Consider the following 18,079-nt stretch of genomic DNA (forward strand, 5'->3'; position numbering starts at 1 on the left):
ACGTGTTTCAACTCTGATTTTGGAAAACGGAAACTGATCTTTATCTCGCAGACCATTGGTGTGACCGAATAAGTTATTTGTTCAAAACTGCAGGTAATATTAAATATTTTTTCTTGTGTACATATACATTTTTTCGGTGAGAATAATACTTTTTATTTTTTCAATTTTTTCTCTGTCCCCATGACAACTAGCATTTTTCCTCTCATTGAAAGTTGTATAGCGTCATATATCTAATAGATGGGTATAGGCACTTTTGAAGATAATAAGATTAAAAAAACAGGATTAAAAAAACTTACCTCCAAAATAACCAAAAAAATGGTCAAGTGCTCAAAATATATTCTAAACTAACATACAAAATTCTATCCAAAATCTTAGATCAAATTTATTTTCAATACGATTTTGTTTCAGAGCTTAAATTAAGCTCTGCATACATACAGGGTGTCCCAAAAGTAATGGATCAAACAAAGTATGCTGATAGGGGATCTTAAGGGCTCTCAGAATTTGGTAACTTGTTCATCCCAAATCTTTACGGTTTTTGATTTAATGCGATTCTTGTGAAATTTCGAAAAATACCTTCTTTGCAACAGTATTTTGCTTCCTGCGCCCATAATTGATTTTTGTTTTTTAAAATTATTTTACAAAAACATTGCCACATAATTAGGAACAATTAATTAATCAAAATAGTTGGTATTCCATACGCCATTTCCCTGCAAATTAACTAACAGTTTCAAGTTTTATAAAAAATCATTTTCTAACTTTTATTTGAGAGCAACACCGCAAACAAAATTTGTACGGTGTGAGAATGGTTTATTATTTTAAAAAGTTGCCCTGTTATTCTAGTTTTCAAAGATGTATAAGAGTTCCCAAAGTTGCAGTTAGATCGCAAAATATTACAATTTGAATTCAACAAAACAGGGTTTTTCAGAGCAAAAATACAAACAAAAATAGAGGCTTTTGTTTTAAGAAAAATAAACAAATAACAGTTCGAGGAAATGTGTTTATTTTTGGTTGTTTTTTGTTTTCTAAAAAACCGTGTTTTGTTGAATTCAAATTGTAATATTTTGCGATATAACTGCAACTTTGGGAACTTTTATACATTTTTGAAAACTAGAATAACAGGGCAACTTTTTAAAATAATAAACCATTCTCACACCGTACAAATTTTGTTTGCGGTGTTGCTCTCAAATAAAAGTTAGAAATTGATTTTTTATAAAACTTGAAACTGTTAGTTAATTTGCAGGGAAATGGCGTATGGAATACCAACTATTTTGATTAATTAATTGTTCCTAATTATTTGGCAAAGTTTTTGTAAAAGAATTTTAAAAAACAAAAATCAATTATGGGCGCAGGAAGCAAAATACTGTTGCAAAGTAGGGATTTTTCGAAATTTCACAAGAATTGCATTAAATCAAAAACCGTAAGGATTTGGGATGAACAAGTTACCAAATTCTGAGAGCCTTTAAGATCCCCTATCAGCATACTTCGTTTGATCCATTACTTTTGGGACACCCTGTATAAGTAGCCAACTGGATTTATTTTATTATGAAGAGTTTTTTGAAACATACATAAAAAATTAAAAAATCACGATTCAAAATATAGTGAGTAGGCGATTTACTGTAATTGTTTACACACTAAGGCCGTGTATGAATTGGGTTAAATATTTAGCCGAGGCTAAGTTTTCGACAATAATTTTTGAATAAAAAAATTTTCAAACTGTCAAACATTTATCCTGCTCTGAGACCCGGTTAAATTTTTATCTTCAGAGGAAACATTTTTTTCTTAATTCAAAAAATTAGTTTTTCTATATATTTAATTTTTAATTAATACAATCAAAGCATCGTTCCTATATCGGAAGAAAAACTAATAACAAACCTCATTGTTGTGTGTCCACCTCACCAGTGGTGGTGGCTCGGGTAAATGTTTGACAATGCATGTGAGATTAACGGTGGACCCTGTGTCTATATACAAATCTGGACCTCCGTGAATGCTTGTAATGGGTTCTATAAATAAATGAAAAAAAAAAAATTAAACTTTATGAGATAAACTATTTTCACAACATACCGACAATGGACAGAACCATTGTATATCCTACTGGAGGTGTTGTTGAAACTTGGCACTCATAAACACCAGAATCCCGAATTTGAGCATACTTCAGCTGCATATAAAAAATAATGAAATGAAACAAATAATCTATTCAATTTAAAAGTTCAAGTGACCTCAACTCCACATAAAATAATAATATTTTTATAATTTTTAATATTTTTTCTTCGTTTCTTAATAAACTATTTCATAATAATAACACAAATTATTTTGTTACATAAGGTTTATCTATTTATTATATGTAGGATATCATGTAAATATAACTTAATTAATAAACGTAATTTAAGGTATTTAATTATGCTATTGGTGAAATATTTCCTTTAAGAAATAAAACCAGAATGTCTATAAGGAACAAAAGGTTTTTTAATAATAAAATATTAATTTGATTTTTCATACAAAACAAATTAAGCAAATTTGATTTTTAGTGTCCAATTGTATCTCTTATTAAAACGGCCCTTTTAAATATTTATAAGGCTTTTACGTCCTAAAATGACGTTTGTTAAATACAAAAAACGTCATTTAAAAATTTAAAAGCCTTTTAAATGTTTAAGCCTGGTACCCAGCTCGCGCTAAATTTTAGCTCGCATACAAATTATCGAAAAGTTTTATCTGAGCTAAAATGGATCCCATACAAATTATCGATAACTTGTATGGGAATTTTATCTCGGCTTAAATTTAGCCGAGTAGCGTACCAGGCTTTATGAATTATGAAATCGGTCATAGGTCAGAGACGAAACTTAAGGATTTAAGTTCTACATAACATGACAGTTTACGCAGAGGAAAAAGTAGGGAATAAGATTCTATGTTTCACTCAAATATGTATATAAATTTCGCTTCAGCAAATGGGTCTTAGAATACTAAAGTATTATCGTTAGGGGTGACCATGTGTAAGGCGGCTACAATTAGCTGTGGATTTGGGACTCAACCAACAAGCTTCGCCTGCCAGCTCTATCCTTAGCTCGCTGCTTCCAGTTTTGCACGCCAAGTGATTAAGGTCCCCTTCCACTTGGTTGCGCCACCTCAGATGAGGTCTTTCTTTACTGCGCCATCCCACTGGGTTGAAGTCGAAAACTTTCCGGGCCATAGCGTTGTTGTCCAAGCGCTCCACGTGACCTAGCCATCTCAGGCGCTGCACTTTTCCTCTCTTGGCTAGGTTTGTGTCCTGGTACAACCCGTAAAGTTCGCAGTTATATCTTCCTCTCCAATCACCATCAATGCATATGGGACCAAAAATCGCGCGAAGCCCTGCCGTCGTTAAAGTGCATGCTACTGCACCATATAGCAGGACTGGGATGATAAGGATCTTATACAGGGACACCTAATTTGCTCGAGAGAGGGCCTTGCTGGTCAATTGCCTTCTCAAACCAAAGTAGCAGCGGTTGGCAAGAGTTGTTCTCCGTTTGATTTCAGCGCTGATGTTGTTGTTTGTGTTTATAGCGGAGCCTAGGTAGACGAAATCCTTTACTACCTCGAAGTTATGGCTGTAGATGGTGACGTTTTGTAGAAATTGAATTTTTAAAGAAAAAAAAAAACCAAAAATCTTGACCGCCGCACCGCAACTGCACCACCGCTGTTTGGCGGAAAATGTTGGCGCACCACCGCCGCACCACCACTTTTACAATACAATAGAAAAATTTAACAAAAAACTAAGGGCAAAAGAAACAAGATAACGTAATACATAACTTAGAGGTGGATTTTATGGCCGTGGATGACAGTATCTATAGAGATGAACTGTATAGAGCTATGTCTAGTTTTGGCATCCTTGCCAAGCTCGCCCGGTTGTGCAGGATGACGATGGAGAATGCACGCTGCTCCGTCAGAGTCGGTAAAGACCTAACCGAAGCATTTGATGTCGAAAAAATTTTAACATCTTTAACATCGTTCTTGAAAGCATTGGTGCGCCGATATTTTCCGTCAAACGGCGGTGGTGCAGCTGCGGTGTGGCGGTCAAAATTTTTTCTTTCTCGAGTAAAAAAAAAACCTGAATTTTTAAAGAAAAAAAATATCAAAAATCTTGACCGCCGCACCGCAGCTGCACCACCGCCGTTTGAAGGAAAATCCTGGCGCACCACTGCCGCACCACGACAGCACCACGTCCGCACTATATCATTTTGAATGAAAGCTTCGGTGAACAACCGCCGCACCACGAGTGCACCACGTCCGCACTATTTAATTTTGTATGAAAAATTCGCCGCACCATGATACATAATTTTGGATTATTGAAAAATAAAAACAAACTACCGACGAGAAGGAGATTCGAACCCGAGTATCCAGAGCACTTTCAATTAGAAGTCCAACGCTTTCCCGAGTAAAAATAGAAATTGAATTTTCGACCTGAGTAAAAATGGATCTCCGCCGCACCACCGCTGCAGAACGTCTGTACCACTTTTTGACCGCCGCACCTACGCTGCACCACGTCCGCACAATGATCAAACATTTCCAAACTACCGCTACACCGCTGCAACACGTCCACGTTTCAATTTGAAAAAATGAAAAACTATGAAAAAATATTCGCTGTACCAACGCCGCACCACGACTGCAGAACGTCCGCACTATTTCATTTTGAATGAAAAAAATTCTATTCTCCTACTTATACAAATGTTTAAGTCGTCTTCAAAGCTATTTTGACTTTGTAAGTAACAAATTGCCAGTTCATACAAACATAACTTGGTGGTCGAGTGGTTAAAGCGTTGGACTTTTAATTGAAAGTGCTCAGGTTTGAATCTCCTTCTCGTCGGTAGTTTTTGTTTTATTTTTAAATAATCCAAAATTATGTATCATGGTGCTGCGAATTTTTCGTGGTGCAGTCGTGGTGCGGCGGTTGTTCACCGAAGCTTTCATTCAAAATGATATAGTGTGGACGTGGTGCTGTCGTGGTGCGGCAGTGGTGCGCCAGGATTTTCCTTCAAACGGCGGTGGTGCAGCTGCGGTGCGACGGTCAAGATTTTTGATATTTTTTTTTCTTTAAAATTCAGGTTTTTTTTTTACTCGAGAAAGAAAAAATTTTGACCGCCACACCGCAGCTGCACCACCGCCGTTTGACGGAAAATATCGGTGCACCAATGCTTTCAAGAACGATGTTAAAGAAGTCGGATGACAGTGCGTCGCCCTGTCTTAAAATTTTTTCGACATCAAATGCTTCGGTTAGGTCTTTACCGACTCTGACGGAGCAGCGTGCATTCTCCATCGTCATCCTGCACAGCCGGGCGAGCTTGGCAATAATGCCAAAACTAGACATAGCTCTATACAGTTCATCTCTATAGATACTGTCATCCACGGCCATAAAATCCACCTCTAAGTTATGTATTACGTTATCTTGTTTCTCTTGCCCTTAGTTTTTTGTTAAATTTTTCTATTGTATTGTAAAAGTGGAAAAAGAAACGTCAAAAAAAAATCTCAGAATTTCTACCCACGACTCTCCGGTCGCATAATTTTTTGTTTTATCTTTTTTCTCTTTTGCACTCATTAGTTTTGAAAAGAGGCATGCTTCTTGAGGCTTCGTGTAATAGCTGGCTTAATTTTTATCGTTCCTTAATGTTACATCGTGACGTCACAACATCGATCCTAAATCCAATGTTGAAGTGTCACCTAGTTACATTTTGTATCTTTTTTAAACTCAGCTCCTGGATCCGAGTTTCAATGTTAATCTGTCAAACACAACTAAATGGGGAAGAGAGTGGATGATGTGAGAAGAGAATTTTTTGATGGTTTTCATATTTGAAACTATTGAATGCATATTTTTGTTTCAATTTGCTTAGAATTCAATTTAAAAGAATAATTTCAGTACCAAATTAATTTATTCATCCATAAAATTGATCTCAAAAAATTTTCTTTTGACAGATCAGCAAAATGTTACATTAGTGTTCCTTAATCAAAGTTGAAATTTTCTAACAAAATTTAACAAAAACAAATACAACGATTTTTTTGACACAACAACCAAAGCTAACTTTATTAATAAAAGAACGGGCCACTGGTACAGTCATATACCTGGATTCGGAATTAATACTTTCTTGTTTATTCATTCATAAAATTGATCTCAAAAAATTTTGTTTTGACAGATCAACAAAGTGTAATGTAGGGAATGTTGAAAAAAGAAAAAGTGGAAAAAAGAAACGTCAAGAAAGAGTCTCAGAACTACGACCCACGACTCTCCGGTCGCATAATTTTTTGTTTTATCTTTTTTCTCTTGTGCACTCATTAGTTTTTAAAAGAGGCGCGCCTCTTGAGGCTGTAAGGGGGATGTAATAGCTGACTGAATTTCCATCGTTCCTAAATGAGAAAAAAAGTTACGAAATGTTACATCGTGACGTCACAACATCGTTCTAAATCCAATGTTGAAGTGTGAAATAGTTACCTACACTTTGTAACTTTTTTAAACTCAGCTCCTGGATCTGAGTTTCAATGTTAATCTGTCAAACACAACTAAATGGGGAAGAGAGGGGATTATGTGAGGAGAGAATTGTTTGTTTGTTTTCTTATTTGAAATTATTGAATTAATACAGTCAAATAAGGAGAAAAAAGGGGTAAATCTCGGAATGAATGTTAATAGAAATTTTGTTTGCTCAATACCTTCCTTTTGCCATTCTATAACATATCTCAAAAGTCTCATGTCCGCTTGTCACGATTTCAAGGTCAAATCGCGAAATGAAGATTTTCAAAATTAGCAAAAATAGGCTATGGTATTATATACACATATGATACATGATTTCAAATCAATCTGACAATCTGACGTCTCTGGACCTGTTTTTATACCTGTTTTTCATCTGTCAACTCATATTATTATAACAGTTGCAAACTTACTGCCGAAAAACCCTTAAAAGTTATGGTAGATGAACCAAAACTTTGCATGAAGATTTAAGAATCCATCATTATTAAAAATCAAAACAATCCATTACAAAAAATTTATATACCTACCTACGAAATAATGGTATTTTTGATGGAGGGGCAAATTTTAGGATATGCACTAAAGAAGATTCTTGTTCATCTTAGGAATAAGTGCTAATAGGCTAATTTTTTCATTTTAATCTTTGTTTGGATATTCTTTAACTACCCTCAAAAATCTAAAAAAAATCTCATGTCCGCAAGTCCTAATTTTCTTGGTTTGAAGATAAGCTGCAGATTTGAAAAAATTGAAAAACTACTCTTCAGATATTTGTTTCAGATCAACATGAATACGGTACGTTACTTTTCAGGGATGGTCATATTGATTTGTTTGTGGGTTTTGTTGGAATCAGCGTTAAGAAATACCTTGAAATGATATGGGTTATGTTGGTATACATATAAGAATCTAAAATGTTCTTATTATTTTTTTTAAATCTGCACCTAACATAGTTTAACCTGGAAAATTAGAACTTGCGGACATGAGATTTTTTTAGATTTTTGACATAAGTTATAGAATATACAAACAAAGATAGAAACAAAAAATTAGCCTATTAGCACTAATTCCAAGATTGTACCAGGATGTGTTTTAGTGGACATCCCAAAATTTCCTCTTTTCTCAAAAAATAACATTTTGTCATAGATATAAATGTTTTTTTTTGCATTGCATTGTTTTGATTCATGATAATGGATATGAAAACCCTCATGCAAAATATGATTCCGCTACCATTACTTTTAAGGGTTTTTCGGTAGTAAGTTAGCAACTGTTATAATAATATGGGTTGAAAGATGAAAAACAGGTATAACTTTTTTCAGAGACGTCAGATTGCCTTGATTTTAGATTTTTTGGAATCAGCATTAAAAAATACATTGAAATCATGTATCATATGTGTATATAATACCATAGCCTATTTTTGAAAATCTCCATTTCGCGATTTGACCTTGAAATCGCGACAAGCGGACATGAGATTTTTCTAGACTTTTGAGATATGTTATACATAGAATGGCAAAAGGAAGATATTGAGCAAAAAAATTTCTATTAACATTCATTCCGAGGTTAAAAACCTTATTTGACTGAATTAAATGCATATTTTGTTTCAATTTGCTTAGAATTCAATTTAAAAGAATTATTTCTGTCCCATATTAATTCTTTCAGCAAACGGGTCTTAAAGCTTTAAGGAGAGCTCAAATTTATTGCAGAGGGTCGATTCCCGTTCTATGATATTTTGAAATGAAAAAAAATTCACAGCTTCACATTCTTGATTTGTGAAAAAATGAAAACAAATGTCTACAATGGTCGGAAAAAGTATTTTGATAAAATGAACATTTATCTAACTGATGAGAAAAATCTGTAACGGTTACACATAAAATAAGGAAGTTGACGGCTATCTAATAAGTATAGGTATTATGGTGAATCTCATTTTGGTCAATGTCAGTCATATAGTTGGTATTATGGTTTGAGGCTGCATTTTTTGTATAAAAGTGAGGGAAAAAAGTACTTGACAAACGTTCTTTTTCAATAACACTGTGATAGTTTTTAGAACTTTTTTTTTGCAACAGAGCGGAGACACATCGATTCTAGTTAATTCGAGTATGCTGAATTCAGTGGTGGCACCCGTTTTGAAAGTTTGGCTCAGGTTTTCGAGATATTTCGAAAATAAAATCTTAGGTCGGGACTATTAAAATACTGATAATTTCGAATGATTAAGTTTTTTTAAGCAGTTTTTAGTTTAGGAAAAAGCTATTCCTGTATATAGCTATATGTTTAACACTATTCCAACCTAGATTGTTATGTTTCGGTCGCTTACAAAGCATTTTATAAACAAAAACTTCACTTTTTCATGTTTTTTTTATTTTGTTGACTTTCAAAGCCTTTAATATGGATGCAATTTGAGTTTAACATTGATTCGGGATATTTTATATTATTAACATAGCATATAATTCCAAAAATGAATAAAATACTGCAAACCTGAAAAATTTCACTAGTGAATATCAGTCTATTAAGCTACGGAAATGTATTAAATAACACTGGTAAGCAAAATTAAACTTTATTTTTTGACACAAGAACCAAAATATACTTTTCTGAAGGTGAAAAGGGTGCTGAACTCGAATCCGAAGCCATACATATTTATTTGGCTTCCTTTTTTATTTAAATATTACAGTTATAAAAGGGAAAAAAACGTTATTTTGACTGCTTTTATCCCGGCATGATGTAAGTATATAAAACGTTTTTTGTTCTTCATTCAAATCTGATATATTTATTTATTATCATTTATTATCTGATATATCTTAAGCTTAAGCTAAAAATCCAAAAACTATCTTAACTTAATCTTAAGTTCAAGCTTTGATACATTTCCGTAGCTTAGTAGGCTGATTTCACTACTGAACTTTTTGAAATTTGCAGTATATTATTTGAACTATATGCTATGCCAATAATATAAAATATCCCGAATCAATGTTTAACTCAATTTGCATCCATATTAAAGGCTTTGAAAGTAAAAAAAAAATAAAAAAAAAAACATGAAAAAGTGAAGTTTTTGTTTAAAAAATGCTTTGTAAGCGACCGAAACATAACAATCTAGGTTGGAATAGTGTTAAATATATAGCTTTATACAGGAATAGCTTTTCTCTAAACTAAAAACTGCTTAAAAAAACTTAATCATTCGAAATTATCAGTATTTTAATAGTCCCGACCTAAGATTTTATTTTCGAAATATCTCGAAAACCTGAGCCAAACTTTCAAAACGGTTGCCACCACTGAATTCAGCATACTCGAATTAACTAGAATCGATGTGTCTCGCTTCTGTTGCAAAATCGAACTATCACAGTGTAATTATTGACCACTCATTAAATTTTAAATATCTCGGGCAGTAAAAGAGATATCGGAAAGATTTTCGATGAATAGAACCAGTTCTTATAGGCACATTTTCTAATGGTAATATTTCAAAAAAACGGAGGGCAATAAAAATTGTCTGACTTCAGATTCAAGTTCAGCACATCAAAAACATATAGAAAAGTATACTTTGGTTCTTGTGGCAAAAACCTTGTTGACCAGTGTTATCCTCATCAGTTAGAAAAATGTTCATTTTGTCAAAATACTTTTTCCGACTGTTGTAAATGTTTTCATAAAATAAATTTTTATCACAACCGAATATTCTTGTGAAGAATATTATTATTATTCACTAGTTTAAAAAATACATCTGGATGTAAAGAAATTGAAATGTCAAAAGTAAATCCAAATCTACAATTTTCACTATCTCACAGAGAACAAAATAGTCCTTTTTAACTATTTTTTTTACTATTTTCATAGTTAAAATCGGGATAACTATTTTGGATTTGGATTTATTTTTTACATTTGACAATTTAATTTTTTAAACTAGTGAATAATATGGCCGTGAATTAATTAAATTTAGGGTAAACAATGATATTGAGAGTATAAGGTACTTGGGTGTTATTATTGATGATAAACTTAATTTCAAAGAACATGCGAGTCATATTTGTTCAAAGATCTCCAAGAAAACATATTTTTTAAGTAGAATACGAAAAAATTTAACATTTGATGCTTCTGTTCTTCTGTATAATGTCCTCGTTAAACCACACTTCGATTATTGCTCTACTCTGATGTTCGGTTCGAATTCTGTTGTTAAATTAAGACTTCAAAGATTGCAAAACAAAGGTATGCGAATAATCTTAAGGATGAATGTTTACACTCCGGTTAGTGCTATGCTTGGATGTTTGAATTTAATGAGTGTTAAACAAAAGCTGACTTTTGATGCAATGGTTTTAATCTTCAAAATGAGAAATGGAATGCTGCTGCGGATGGAATCTTAGAAGTTACGGAAGTTCAACCGTACAGTCTAAGGAATAGTACCACCTGAGGCCAGAACGCTGTCGTTTAACCAGAACACAAAACTCCATTATGTATGACGAAATTAATTATTTTAACAACCTCCAGACCATTATAAAGAGTGAAAACAGAATAATCGAATTAAAAAAAAGCTTATTTATTTCATTAAAAATATTAACACGTACAATTTATATGACAATTTTTTTAAAAGTTATACAGGGTGTCCCAAAAGTTAACGTCGAAAAGAAAACGGTAGATAAGGTAGGTGGTGACAGTTATCAGAAAAATAATTTAAAAAAATCGCAGACATAAATTTTGTGAGTTATAGGCATTTGAAAAAAAGTCGAAAAAATGGTCACCCTATGAGGGTTTTTCATGTGCCGAGACTACAAATCTTAAGTTTTCTCATTTTTTTCTTTTGTTACGGAACCTTGAATAACCCTGCTACCAAATGCATTCAAAAATTTTAACTTAGCTACATCAGTTTAAAAGCAAATATTACTTTTTTGCCCAACTAAGTATTAAAAAATTTTACATGACTCTAATTCAATGAACCGTAGTGTAAAAGCAATGCACTACGATGTTTCGGCAAGTTACCTCCAAAGTTGGTGTGTTCAATTCTCTTTTCAAAATGGTATAATATTGTTGAGAATATTCCATAAATAACCTAGATAAAATTTTTTTTCTTAAGAAATCCGACTTTTGTATGAGGTAATTTTTCCTATATGAAATATATGATACCTACATGCAAATACCAATTGCATTTATTTTTAATAAGGAGGATGGGTATTTTGGATGAAATGGTATCAAGTGAAGGAAATATATCTTCGGTTAAAGTTTTACTATGGACGTTTCGCTTTATTGCATTAAAAATGTAAGATATTGCAATATATATTAACATTTTATCTTGCAATTTTTAAAGTAAAAATTTAATTATGTGTTCATTTTAATCATAAAATATTATATTCTGTTTATTCCTTCCCTGGGCCTGAGGACATCAATCTTGAATATCCGACCAATAGAACTTATAATGTTAGCTTTTTAAGCCAACATTGTCGAGTCTTTTTTTGAGAGATTTCAAATGTTTCAAACTAACAAAAAATTGAACAAAAAACTCTCAAGTGTTGTTTTAAAAAGGCTATGTTTTGGTATCTATTGGTCGGATATTCAAGATTTAAGCTGCAGCATTTTCCATTTAAAATGCACAAAGGTTCCAATAGTGAACGAGAATCCATAGAGAATTGGCTGAATATGGTAACTCTGGGGTCGAATCATGGCATACGTTCGTTAACGTACCGCCGCTATCTGTCCCTATCTTTTTCTACTGATTAAATAGAGACGGCAATAGTGAAAACGTAAAGGTATGATCGTAGTCGTGTGCCGTGAGTCAACTCCGATTTTTCGCACTCGTTAAATTCAGCTTTTGGTCGCCACCTTTGATTTTAATTTTTATTATATTGTAACGATGAATTACTGAACTACTTTTAAGATAAAAGTCTGAACACACTACCTACTACTGCAAAGGTAGAAATGTGAACGGACCTTTAGTAATTAAGAAAATATTCCACTGAACACATCTCAAAATATCCCACTGAACACATCTAAAAATATCCCACTGAACACATCTAAAAATATCCCACTGAACACATCTAAAAATATCCCACTAGACTGGAAGTATGAAGTGCCCCTTCCTGGAAAGGAAGTTTCGAGAGGCAGGGACGAGAGCCTTCGAGGACGTTCTCGAGTCTCGAGATTCCGGTATAAAAGGGCAACGTAGACACCGACCGGGGACAGTTTAATCTTGAAAGTGAAAGAGTACAGTACAAAGTGAAATAAGGTGTTGCGAATTGTTAGTAGTAAATAAAGTGATTTAAAAGTGTCTTTGTTTGAGCGAATAATAAAAGTAAATTGAGTTGAAATAAAAAGTGTTCTTATTTGAACGGAAATATAAGTGGAAATTAAATAAGTTTTATTGTGAACCCGGAATAAAACATTACAATATAATATCTCGACTTCTATTTATGATAGGTAAAAGTGAATGATACAAAAAACGTAGTCAATTTAATTTCGCGTCTTCTGAGTATTAAAAAAGGTACAAAGCCAAAAAGGTAAAAAAAAAAAGAAAAAAAAAATGAAATTGGCCCCTACTACGGTTGTCAAACATCAATTGATAGATAAACGATAAACTTATCAACTGATATACATTTTCGTATAACGGTTACTTACATACTTTGGGTGACCAATGCCGTAAGGCGGCTACAATCCGCTGTGGATTTGGGCCTCAACCAACAAGCTTCACCAGCCAGCTCTATCCTTAGCTCGTTGCTTCCAGTTTCGCACGCCAAGTTGATTGACGAGGTCGTCCTCTACTGCGCCGTCCCTCTGGGTTGGAGTTGAAAACTTTCCAAGCTGGAGCATTGTTGTCCAAGCGCTCCACGTGACCTAGCCACCTCAGTGCTGCACTTTTACGTCCTTGTAATCATCATCAATGCACATGGGACCAAAAATCGCACGAAGAACTTTTCTCTCGAAACAATTCAGGATGTTTTCATCCGCCTTCGTTAAAGTCCATGCTTCTGCACCATATAGCAGGACTGGGATGATAAGGGTCTTATATAGGGACACCTTAGTTGCTCGAGAGAGGGCTTTACTGGTCAATTGCCTTCTCAAACCAAAGTAGTAGCGGTTGGCAAGAGTTGTTCTCCTTTTGATTTCAGCGCTGATATTGTTGTCTGTGTTTATAGCGGAGCCTAAGTAGACGAAGTCCTTTACTACCTCGAAGATATGGCTGTCGATGGTGATGTTTTGTCCAATACTTCGGTGTTGAGTGTCCTCTTTTGACGACAGCATATAGGGGAAGTGGGGACAAGACCGTTTTTGTACTATTTTTATGAAAAACATTAAAATTGGCAACACTTGTAATATAAAATAAGTGGTTCCTAGTAAGATTGATCATGCCTGTAAGTATGAGCAAATTCAGTTGAAACCACAAAAAGTTACGGTAAATTTTGTGATATTCTTAACTTTTATGTGAAAAATAATTTTTATTTTTTAAAGTGTCTTACATTTTTCTTTTTTTATAGTAAAAGGTGGGAACCGATGAAGATATATATCTCAAGTTTCTTATTATTGAAAACAAAATTCCATTTTTACAGAAAGAAACAGTTTTACTACCAACAGAATGTGAAAGGGCGCACTATGGAAAATATCGGCCATTTGCTGATCAAAAATCCATAACTTTTAAGATTTTAGAGGTACAGACTTGAAATTTTGCACGTATATAGTTAAATATACAACAATTCATTGTGCAGAATATCAAACATAAAAATGTATCAATCGCAGTTCTGTGCTACTTTCGAAAAACGATTTTGTGGAAAATCGACTTTAATATTTTAGTATTTGAGTAGATTTGGCAAGAACCAAAATATACTTTTCTAGTAGTTTTGGATGTGCTGAACTCGAATCTGAAGTCAGAAATTTTTGATTGGCCTCCGTTTTTGAAATAATTACCGTTATAAAATCAAAAAAAAAAGGTTTTTTTTAGAACAGTTATATTTCAAGAACGGAGGCTAATAGAATTCTTTTGATTGCGGATTCGAGTTCAGCAACCCAAAAACCTCTAGAAAAGTGTATTTTAGTTCTTGTGGCAAAAATTCTGTGACCAGTGACTTATAGCGTTTTCGTTTGGTCGTCCGGGACTGTCCGGAATTCTCCCGAACGATTCTGAAACTGATCGTTTGGCACTCAATGACAGTTCTAATTCTAAAAAGAAGACAAAATCGATTCCGAATTTTGAGGCAGAATCAAAACCAGAATCACGCACACATGTTAAACACTTAAGACGTCAAAGTAATCAAATGTCATTCTTTGTTGTTCATTTCTCAATTTCAAGATTTTTAACTATGCACAAACTTTAAACTTTATTAAAATAATGTGAAGAAAACAAAACAAAAATAGATAACTTAATGATAATAAAAAAAAATAAACAAAACAAAACTTTCATCAGACGTTCGCATTTGATGTTTCACAAATACAAAGAAACCCAAACTTCAGAATAAAAAAAAAGTATCCAACTCTGATCGTTTGGCATTCCGGATCGGACAGTCCCGGACGCTTCTAACAATTCCCAAACGAAAACGCTATTAAACTTTTGATTAAACTTAGTTTCTCTTTGGCTTATTAACTGAAATTTAAGATATCTCGAGCAATAAAAGAGATATCAGGAAAATTTAAACAGTTTTTGAAAGAAGAATATCTGTTCTTACAATCACCGTTTTAAATTTGTTTATAATGAATTACCCCACATAAAAACAGAACTTCGAAAACTGCCAAAACGGCGTTTTTTAGCATTTTATAACGGTAATATTTCAAAAACGAAGGCCAATAAAATTTTTCTGACTTCAGATTCGAGTTTAGCACATCAAAAACCTCTAGAAAAGTATATTTAGGTTCTTGTGGCAAACAAAAAGTTCAATTTTGTTGACCAGTGTAATTTTTTTTTGTGTTGCAAATTTTATCAGTTTTATATACATTGTAGGTCTTGGTGTGGTTAAAAATTACTAAAGCATGTGAAAAATTTCGTCAAAGATTAACTGCAAACTGGGGTGCTAAATCCGAATCTGAAGTCAGAAAAATTTGATTAACCTCCGTTTTTGAAAACCGTTATAAAATGATAAAAAAGGTCATTTTGGCTGTTTTCGAGGTTCTGTATTTATGTGGGGTAGTTCATTGTAAACAAATTTGTAAGAGATATTATAAGAACAGGTATTCTTCTTTAAAAAAACTGTTTAAATTTTCCCGATCTCTTTTTTTTGCTCGAAATATCTTAAGTTTCAGTTAGTAAGCCAAAGAGAAACTATATTAAATCTAAAGTTTAAGTCACTGCTCACAGAATTTTTGCCACAAGAACCAAAATATACTTTTCTAGAGGTTTTTGGGTTGCTGAACTCGAATGCGCAATCAAAAAAATTCTATTAGTCTCCGTTCTTGAAATACAACCGTTCTAAAAAAAAAACCTTTTTTTGAATTTTATAACGGTAATATTTCAAAAACGGAGGCCAATACAAAATTTCTGACTCCAGATTCGATTTAAGCATACCAAAAACCTATAGAAAAGTATATTTTGGTTCTTGTGGGAGAAACCTTGTTGACCAGTGTTATTATCAATGTAATTTCTACAATAATGCCTTTGCGATACTTGATTGCAAAATTCGTCATTACTTCAAGAATCGCAAAAACTAGCAGCTGAATTTTACAAATAATATAGATAAATACCTAGCGTATGAACTGAAATGAATTTTAGAACAAAGCTCAATAAAGCAAACTTTAAAAGTCTCGTTGAACTTTAAAAAGGAGTTTTTTTTTTAATATTTCGTCGTTTGAAATTATTCCATCAATAAAAAATCTTGAAATACAATAACTATACCTGATTTGAAACCTATAACTAAAACGCTTTCTAAAAAAATCACAATATAGGACTTTCCTTGGCACTAATACTCGTAATCGAACTTTGAAAACATGCATAAAATGACAAAAAATCGATCTGATTCCCGATATGTCGTTTTGGAACTCAATTTTCAAGCTTAAAATATATTCTAGGTAAAAAAAAACTACTGAATAATGAAGAATAACTTATAAGGTATAAAATAAAGCCAAAATATCATTATATATTCAACATTGCTAAAAATGATTTTTGATCAGCTCTTGTATGAGCATTTTCCATAGTGGGGCGGTCTTACCCCCATGTGGGGGCAAGACCGTTTTTTTAGATGTTTTTTTCAAAACGTATTATCTTTTGTTCAGTATTTTTTATTTTTATTATAATAATGAGAGTTCATGCAAAATACGTTAAACTTAAATAACTTAATAACTTGAATAAAGACTTTATTTTAATTAAATGATGTTTTTTATTCATTTTTAAACACTTGCCCCCACTTCCCCTACTTAAGATTGCCCTCATTGGCCTACTCTTAACGCTTCCGCCTCGATGATTACATCACGCTTAGTTCTTCCGATTATGTCAATATCATCAGCATATGCAAGCAGCTGGATGGACTTGTGAAAGATGGTGCCTGTGGTGTTGATATTAGAGTTCTGTATAATTCTTTCAACAAGGATGATGTTAAAGAAGTCGCATGCCAGCACGTCGCCTTGTCTAAAAAATTTTTCGACATCAAGAGCATTGGTTAGGTCTTTACCGACTCTGACGGAGCAGCGTCCATTCTCCATCGTCATCCTGCACAGCCAGACGAGCTTGGCTTGGCTATAAAGATCGTCTCTATAAATACTGTCATACTTGCCTTAAAATCGATGAACAGGTGGTGTGTATCGATTTGGTGTCCTGGGTTTTTACCAAGATCTGCCGTAATGTTAATATTTGATCGATAGTGCACTTTCCTGGTCTAAAGCAGAGATGAGCAAAAAATCACGACTCGTGATTTTTAACATGTGATTGACAAATCAAAATCACTACCTGTGAACAGTTCTCAAATAACCTGTGATTACCTTAACCGTGAATTGGATATTCACTGTTCACTTTACAGTTCGCACTCCGCACAAATAGAGCATTTACCCTGAATGTCATTTTCGACAAGTTCGTTTTAGGATATTATCTCTCTTGCACAGATCAATTATTAAAAAGATCTCTATGTTTGAAGTTTACACTTTACACTAGAAGTGAGGCAAAAACTTTTGTCAAAAATTTATACATTTTATAAAATTTTATAAAATACAAAACTCTTTTTTCAATTTCATTTTTTCTGCTTATTTCCAAAAGAAAAAAAATCTTTGACTTTGTTTTGTAAACAAAACATCCACTTTGACACATCAACAATCTCATGAGTGTTCAACTCACATCATGGAGGTGAGTTGGAAATAGTTACGATTTGTAACTTTTTGACACTTCAAAACGAATTTAGGAAAATTAAAATTAAATAATTCACGTTTACATAAGAACTGTTGCAAAAGTTGTTTTTAGAAATGAGGAAATCACTCAAAAATGTTTTAAAATTAGAGATGCCGCGAACATTGATCTGGCCGAATACCGAATACCAAATATTCGGCCAAGCTCCTCGGCCGGATACCGAATATTCGGCAGCCGAATATTCGGCCAAGGACACTCAGAAAAAAACGTTGGTAATTTAAAAAATGTATACTTTGTCTCAAGAATAGATGTGGCTTAAAATATTGTAACCATGAATAACTGAACTACTTTTAAGATAAATGTCTGAACACACTACCTACTACTGCAAAGAT

The 18,079-nt window shown here is 33.2% G+C and overlaps 1 protein-coding gene across 3 annotated transcripts in view; it reads right to left on the minus strand.

Annotated features, from left to right (window-relative positions):
• The window catches only part of LOC129906951 (zwei Ig domain protein zig-8-like), a 515,233-nt gene that overhangs the window by 106,296 nt on the left and 390,858 nt on the right, over positions 1-18,079 (minus strand). For all 3 annotated transcript variants that reach the window (XM_055982947.1, XM_055982949.1, XM_055982948.1), the window contains 2 exons: positions 2,062-2,155; positions 1,873-2,000 (listed from right to left, as the gene is read on the minus strand). In XM_055982947.1, the coding sequence (XP_055838922.1) occupies positions 1,873-2,000; positions 2,062-2,155 (222 nt within the window). The remainder of the gene's footprint in view (positions 1-1,872; positions 2,001-2,061; positions 2,156-18,079) is intronic.

The sequence above is a fragment of the Episyrphus balteatus genome, chromosome 1 (assembly GCF_945859705.1).
Source record: "Episyrphus balteatus chromosome 1, idEpiBalt1.1, whole genome shotgun sequence".
Lineage (NCBI taxonomy): Eukaryota > Metazoa > Arthropoda > Insecta > Diptera > Syrphidae > Episyrphus > Episyrphus balteatus.